This window comes from Pecten maximus, chromosome 19, assembly GCF_902652985.1.
Source record: "Pecten maximus chromosome 19, xPecMax1.1, whole genome shotgun sequence".
In the NCBI taxonomy this organism is placed as follows: Eukaryota; Metazoa; Mollusca; class Bivalvia; order Pectinida; family Pectinidae; genus Pecten; species Pecten maximus.
The window spans coordinates 30,409,554-30,418,277 of record NC_047033.1 but is presented as its reverse complement, the minus strand read 5'-3'; the positions used below and the strand labels follow the sequence as shown (position 1 = coordinate 30,418,277).

At 35.4% G+C, this 8,724-nt stretch overlaps 1 protein-coding gene across 1 annotated transcript; it reads left to right on the top strand.

The window, feature by feature from the left end:
* The first annotated feature begins 3,028 nt into the window (after window positions 1–3,028).
* Window positions 3,029–8,290, top strand: LOC117317318 (zinc finger protein 208-like). The gene has a single exon (XM_033872114.1). It carries the CDS (start codon window positions 3,365–3,367, stop codon window positions 6,578–6,580), a length of 3,216 nt encoding a protein of 1,071 aa, XP_033728005.1. The 5' UTR covers window positions 3,029–3,364; the 3' UTR covers window positions 6,581–8,290.
* The last annotated feature ends 434 nt before the right edge of the window (window positions 8,291–8,724 follow it).

Below are 8,724 nucleotides of genomic sequence, written 5' to 3'. Positions count from 1 at the left end.
GTGAAACTAGACAGCATTCTTCCGCTGGTAATAACTTCATAAAAATACATTAAGGTAAACATTCAAAGACATGGTTATTTAATCTTAAATTCAGAGCTGAAGGGATGTATCGTTCACTCCGCACTACTTCGTCCGTGGTCCGGTCCATCATAATGATAACCCTGCTTACAAAATTACAAACTTTAATTTGATACGGATATATTCCTTTAAAATGCCTTATATCACAGGAATTATACGCTCTATCACTGTAAAGTTATAGAATCAATCATATTTATATAAAAAGGCTAGGGAGGGTACATCCTTTGACTTTTTAAGGGTCCGTTCTCTAACGGTACCGGTACATGAACGACACCGGATATTGGTATTAGTTGAGGTGCTGGTGCACGGTATAATCCACACTTTGTGTATGGCGGACTAGCATTCTCAACATGAAGAAAACTCTTTTTAGGCATATTTAGAGACAAGCAGTACTTTAAAACTTACATTTATAAAGAAATAGTTTTATTTATGCAATTTCATTCAAATGAGTTATTTACAAAATAAAACATATTTTTTATTTATTCATTTTAAGTTATATATAAGTAGTAATCGTTACTACTTTAAGTATAATTGAGAATGATGCTTTTCCCTATATCAACATCCACATACACACAGAACAGTCCAATTACATGTAAATATATTTTCAATAATAACCTTTTTATCATTCTAGGACTTATACTTAATACATATGACCTGAAGTACTAATATCTAGGAGGCGAAAGAAGGTATTTTAAATAGGTCGAAAGGGACGAAGAATGGAAAAGTAAGAAAATATCATTCTACCAGGAATCGAATTAAGGCAAATTGATGGTAGGCAACAAGATCCCTCTGTGATCTATCGTTAATCATGATATGAAGCAGTGTCTCCCTGAACTGCGTTTTTTTCTCTCCCGAAAATTAATTAATTTCCCAACAGTTAAGCAACATCCAGATCAAGAAATTTGGTGTGCGTCAGTTACACCAATTTAATTTGCAGTGTGCTACTAGATTCGGAGCCCCAAACACCTAATTTACAGAGTTATTGCCCTTTGATAATCTTTCATGTCCGTAGGGTAATGATGGCAATGACATACATTGTAGGAGGTTTTGTGATGAACACGTAGATAGGTTTTAAACATTATGAATAACGAAAAGTACTACAAAAAAAGAATTGGCCTATATGTTCCTAGTATGAAGTCGGAGAAAGTTTGCGAAAAGAAAAGATTTTACCCATACAGGGCTTTTCTCACTGGTTTGGAAAAGGGACTTTTTGTCTCATTTTGGGAAGAAAATATGTTAACCGGGAAAGGTTTTTTCAGGAGTAAACTGCAAATTTTGTGACTGTTGCTCAAATATGAAATAATTTCATTTGGGAATGGGGCCCATTAACGGGCCTGAAAAGCCACCAGAAAAAAGCACTGCCCATATTCAAGGTCACGGGATCACATTTTTGGAAGCATAAACATCTAAGATGTTATCATTACAAGCTCACTTTCAATTTTCTGTCACGAACGGACGTAGTCTGTTATAGTTTCTCCCAGAAATTTATTTTGGACATTTCTCAAAACTTATACGTTCTTGTCTTGAGTTTCACATGTTTTCTTTTGAGACATATCGCGAAAAAAACAGACGGCCGTTTTTTATTTTAAATGTAGAGATTTTCGCTATTTCTTAGAAACTGTATCATGAGTCTTTCTTAAATTTCACATGTAGGTTCCACTTGGTCTGTAGCTGTGCATATTTAATTTTGATACTGATCGAAAAACCAAATGGTCGATAGGTGAACATTTTGAATTTTGACAGTTGAAGATTCTCATTTCTATCCCTCCGAAAGTTCTTTATGAATCTTTTTCCAATATCATATGAAGGTTACCATTGGTCCTTAGTTGTGCATGTTCACATCTTTTAAACTTCTTTAGTTGTTATCAAATAGATATACAAAATGTAGATGAAACTTATCAGGAATGATGCCAAGACAGTTCTGACCATTTGCAATTGTTGCCTTTCGTGAAAACAGATCTAGACAGTATAATACTTTTATTCACAGTAACACTATTTTGCTACTGAGGATGTGCACTACAACAGTACCAGGGTCTTAAACGTGAGATGACCATTAAGGTCCATAGACTTCATGTTAAAGTTTAACAGCTAAGATTTATTGTAATTTCTCTGATAGTTTTGTATGGGGTCTTTCTCAGATTTTGAAAGCTTGACTCTTTTATAGATGTACTGCAGTTGGCTATTAATCAGAGTTCTTGATGGATTTGTCTCATTTAAATATAAATGAGAAAGAGTAGGACGAGAAAAATAAATGTTTCTTCATACATTGACCAAATAAAGATCAGTCATTGCTGGACTCTTTCTGTGATTTATTTGTTAATTTGGTGACTAGTATGTGATTTTGCTAAGGATATATTTCACTACATTTTTGCAACCTATCTCTTTGAAACTTAATATGCTTTGTTCTATTGCTATCGAATAATGTTTTCTTGAAACTGCGTTTTGTTGTGGCTTTTTAAAGATTTGAATATTATTAATTGAGATATACATTTCTTACATAACTCTTTGAAACTTAATAGGCTAAATTACCATGATTTATGCTTGTCTTTTCGTGATATGCATTATGATTTTGCTATTTAAGCAGAGTTATCGCCCTTACATATCTATCTCTTTGCATCCCCACTTTCTCAAAAAAAAAAATCGAACTTTATAGACTTTGCTATGGCATGGCATTTGAGTTTCTCAGTGGCATTTTGATTAGACAATTATATTTTTTTCCCAATTTGTATTCATTTTCGATACATTGATTTCTTTCTTTGGCTCCTGGCCGCACGTATGTTACTCCATCTGCGGTCATTTTCTTGAAGGCAGCATTCGTTCACGGAGGTTATTAGTTGAGACTCTGAAACGGAAAGTTACTCCCAACTTCTTTTTGTAACAAACTGTTGAAATAACACATGAGAAAGAAAATGATTAATCTTCTAATATTCTTATTTCTGTTTCAGATGCGGAACTTCCATTTCTTTGGATAAATTGCTGTCCGTTGAAACATGCAGAACTTATGATACAGTACAATTATCCAGAAAACATACCATCCAAATAAAACCGTCTAGCACCTTATGGATACATCGACAACATCAAAACGCGAGAAGTGTTCAGGATATGAACATCTGGTTTGTGCATGAAAATGCATAAAGGGGATAGACAATAATTCGACCTGGCATTCTACAATTAAATCCATGATCTTACAGAAGCCGATTGTACCGTTGTTGAGCAGATTTGAGATAAATTAATGGAATAGGGAATAAAATTTACAAACATTGTGTAACTGATAAAAAGTTTCAAGATGAATGAGTGTGATTTTTGTGATCAAACGTTTAGATACCCTTATCAGCTTAAAGATCACCTCAGGTCACATACGGGACAGAAGGATCACAAGTGTCATTTCTGTGGTAAGAGATTTGGTGTGAAAAGCATACTAACTGCACATATCAGGACCCATACGGGAGAGAAGCCATTCAAATGTGATGTTTGTAACAAGAAATTCGCTCATTTATCAGCCCATAACACACATCGTCGGACACATACTGGAGAGAGGCCATACAAATGTGACGAATGTGGGAAAAGATTCGGTCAGTCCCGACACCTACAAGCACACATCAGGACACATACAGGAGAAAAGCCTTTCAGCTGTCATATCTGTGGGAAAAGGTTTACCCAAAAAGCAAACCTTCCGAAACACGTGAGGACGCATACAGGAGAAAGACCACACAAATGTGAATTCTGCAATAAAGGTTTTATTACCCCCAGCGATCTAAAACGTCATCGGCGACAACATACAGGCGATACACCATTCAAGTGCACTATCTGTACTAAGGAGTTTAAAGCCATATTAAGCTTAAAGCTACATCTTATGACACATACAGGAGAAAGACCATACGCGTGTGATATATGTGGAAGGGGCTGTGTTACTTTAACTCAGCTCAAAATACACAAGCGAATACATACAGATGAGAGGCCATACAGCTGCAATGTATGCGATAAAACGTTCAGGCAACTGGGAACTTTACAAGACCATGCTAAGATACACACAGGGGAAAAGCTACACAAGTGTCATGTTTGTGACCAACACTTCAGACGGAAATGTCACCTGAAGGTACATCTCCGGACTCACACAGGGGAAAAGCCTTACGAGTGTAATGTTTGTGGTAAGTGTTTTAGACAGAGTGGTATGCTGCAAAGTCACATCAGAATACATACTGGAGAAAAACCGTACAAGTGCGAAGTCTGCTGTAAGGTGTATAGACAGAAATCCAGTCTACGAGTTCATAGTAGGATCCATTCTGGAGAAAGCTTGTACACGTGTAATTTGTGTGACAAAATCTTCAATAATTCTTCACAACTGAAGAGCCACATGGACACACACAGGGAAGAAAACCGTAACAATTGTGATTTGTGTGGCATGGAATTCAGTAAGAAAGTAAACCTGATAAAACATCTCAAAACACATACAGGAGACGGACCGTATACCTGTGATGTCTGTGGCAGGACTTTCAACCTGTTTGATGGTTTAAAACTGCACCTACAAAAACATACTGGGGAGGAAGGAACTATTGTGACACATGGGAAGGAGAAGTCTTACAACTGTAGTGTGTGTTCTATGGAATTTAGGTTGAAATTGGGTCTTAAGAAACACAGCAAAATACATAGACAGGAAAAATCGTACAAGTGTGAAATTTGTTCGGAGGAATATAAAGCTAAATTAAGTCTTCAAAAACACATGAAAGTCCATAAGGACAAGTCGTATGTGTGTGATGTCTGTGGCCAGGAAACTAAAACTGCACTAAGCCTTCAGAAACACATGAGGACACATACGGGAGAAAAGCCATACAGGTGTGATGTTTGTGAGAAGGGATTCGATCTTAATTCTGTTCTACAGAAACACATGAGGGCACATACCGGAGAAAAGCCATACAAGTGTGACATTTGTGACAAAGGGTTTGGTAGTAAAGGTAACCTAAATGCTCACGTGAGAATGCATACCGGAGAAAGGCCATACAGGTGTGATGTTTGTGAGAAGGGATTTTGTAAAAAGGAAACATTAGACAGGCACTTGAGGGCAAATACTGAAGAACAACCATATAAGTGTGATATTTGTGACAAAGAATTTGCTGGTAAATGTGTCCTACAAACGCACAAGAAGTCACATACGGGAGAGAAACCATACAAGTGTGATGTTTGTGACAAAGGATTTGCTAATAAACATGCCTTACAAACGCACATCAGAACACATACGGGAGAGAAACCATACAAATGTGATGTTTGTGACCAGGGATTCAGTCAAAAATCAAACCTCAATACGCATTTGAGAACACATACGGGAGAGAAACCATACAAGTGTGATGTTTGTGACCAGGGATTCCGTCAAAAAGAATACCTTCATCTGCATTTGAGAATACATACGGGAGTGAAACCATACAAGTGTGATGTTTGCAGCAAGATATTTAGGTTTAAATGTAGCCTAAAGACTCACCTCAGAATCCATACAGGCGAAAGTCCTTACCCGTGTGATGTTTGCGGGCAAAGATTTAAACAGACGGGTCATTTGCAGACGCATCAAATCATACATACAGAAGAGAGGCCATTTAAGTGTGATACCTGTCGTAAGGACTTTAAATCCAAAGAACATTTACAGAAACACCTCAAAACACATACAGATGAGAGACCGCACAAGTGTGATGTCTGTGGGCAAATGTTTAAACGGACATCTCACTTACATGCCCACACCAGAATTCACACAGGAGAAAAGCCGTTCAAGTGTGAGGTGTGTGATAAAGAGTTCAGTCAGAAACCTAATTTACAGTTACACATTAGGACACATACAAAGGAAAGGCCATACAAGTGCAAGGAGTGTGGGAAAACGTTTTCACAGCCTTCTCATCTAAGCACACACACCAAGATTCATACAGGAGAGAAGAGACACAAATGCGACATCTGCGATAAAAGGTTTATCGATGCTGCCACGCTGCGGGTACATACAAGAACACACACAGGAGAGAAACCCTACAAATGTGAAGTGTGTGGTAAAACGTTTGGTCGACTTGATGGCCTGAAGTATCACATCAGAATACATACCGGGGAAAAATCATATGAGTGTGATGTATGTAGTAATAAATTTCGTTCCAAGTCTGGCTTACTTTCTCACCTCTGGACGCATTCAGATGAAAAGCGCCTCAAGTGTGATGTCTGTGGCAAGGGGTTTTCTCAAAATCAGTATTTAAAGAAACACTTGAAGGAGCATGAAAAGAAAACACATACGTGTGATCTTTGTGGTCAAGTGTTCAAAAAAAAATCTGACATGGACACGCACAGGAAAACACATCTATATAAAGGAAAGACATTGTGTAAATGTGATGTCTGTGGTGAAAAGTTTCCCAAGTCTGCTCTCCGTGTACATAGGAGAATACATACTGGGGAGCGGCCATTCGAGTGTGATATATGCAATAAAGAGTTTAAACGCAAGCATCACCTACAATCTCATGCTCAAATACATAGAAGATAAACCGTGCATGTGCAATGTCTGTCAACTTGCCTAACTCGAGCAAACGGGTGTATATTGAATCTTCCTTTATTTAAGTTTGCAAAATAATGTTTGCGGTAAATGTTTTGATAGAAAATGCGATGTTACGTGTCACATCGAACTATATCAAGTTAAGTTGGCTGGAAATAAACTGCAGTACATGGTCGGGACAGGTCGAATAACACGAAATGGCAAATGAAATGTGACTTACTGGATACATGTCGAGTTTTGAGTTTTATTGGATGGCCAACACTGTTTAATGTTTAAAGTCATTCATTTTTGTCCCTTTTGATTGAACATCTTCTTAATACGATGTTTTCGAATACATATTTGAGATTTTCGCGTGGCATTTTCTCTTCTGAACTTACGATGCTTTGATAATCAGGTGTGTAGTTATGTTTCCCACAAAGGCATTTTGATTCGGCAGGTTTTGCGAAAACTATGACCTTTTGCTAGATCACATCTCGAAGGGAGTGGAGCTTATATTGTCACCCTGGAGACGGCGTCAGATTTGATATATTAATGTTAAGGTTTTGGTGGAAGTGTTGAAAGGCATCAGAAAATTCATTTATAAGTTCACTAGGGTTCTAGTTCTGGGGAAAGGGTCTGTTTATTTGAAAACATGTTTCATCTCTATTGTATGATAAAAATAATTTCAATGCTCACTATTAAGCAAAACCGATGTCTATGTCACCTTTAATTTTTGTAGAAATATCGGTTTATTACTTTATAGATTCCAATTAGTGAACCCACCCAGTACTAATGCTACAGTGTGATGTACAGTGGTATATATTCGGTATTTGATTTTCGAGAAACTTATGTCCCTTTGTTTATTTCGGTATTTTATTTTTGAGAAGGTCATGCACTTTGTTTATTTCGGTATTATATTTTTGAGAAGGTCATGCACTTTGTTTATTTCTGTATTTTATTTTTGAGAAGGTCATGCATGCACTTTGTTTATTTTGGTATTTTATTTTTGAGAAGGTCATGCCCTTTGTTTATTTCGGTATTTTATTTTTGAGAAGGTCATGCACTTTGTTTATTTCTGTATATGAGTTTTGAAATAGTTACTGCCACTTGGTGATTGTCTTAAGATCCTCGCCACACTCACTCAATTTTTAACCATTACTTTTTAACTGTGTATGCTTTACAACGATATGCAATTGTATATTGACATTTGTATAAAACAGTTAATGTTTGATTTTCAAATTTTTACTGGATTGGATAAAATTATACGTTTCTCTCTGGAAGGCACGGACCTCTATCATTCCATTCTGTGGTATTTTTGTTAAATATACAGCCAAACTGTACTGGTTTTAGTTTATCTCATCGCGACTGTATTATATTTAGTTTACATACAGTCAAACATGTATTATATTTATATATAACTGTATATATAAATACATTTGTATTTACATTGTCAAACTTGTATTATATCTAGTTTTTGTATACAGTCAAAACTGTCAAAACTGTATTACATTTAGTTTATTTACAGCCAAACCTGCATGATATCTAGTTTATATATAGTCAAACCTGTACTAAATTTAGTGTTTACATGTTTATAAACAATCAAAGCTGTATTAAATTTAGTTGATATGTAAAGTAAAACCTGTATTACATTTTGTTTATATACACAGCCAAACCTGTTTTATATTTAGTTGATATGTGCAATCAAACCTATATTACATTTAGTTTATATATAGTCAAGCATGTATTATATTTAGTTTATATACACATTAAAAATGGTATTATATTTAGTTTACATATACAGTCAAACCTGTATTATATTTAGTTTATATAAACAGTCAAGCATGTATTATATTTAGTTTATTTACAGTGAAACCTGTATTTTGTTTAGCTTATATATATAGTCAAACCTGTATTATATTTAGTTTATATAAACAGTTAAAACTGTATAATATTAGTTTATATATATATAGTCAAGCATGTATCATATTTAGTTTATTTACAGTGAAACCTGTATTTTGTTTAGCTTATATATATAGCCAAACCTGTATTATATATAGTGTATATAAACAGTTAAAACTGTATAATATTAGTTTATATATACAGTCAAGCATGTATTATATTTAGTTTATATACACAGTCAAACTTGTATTACATTT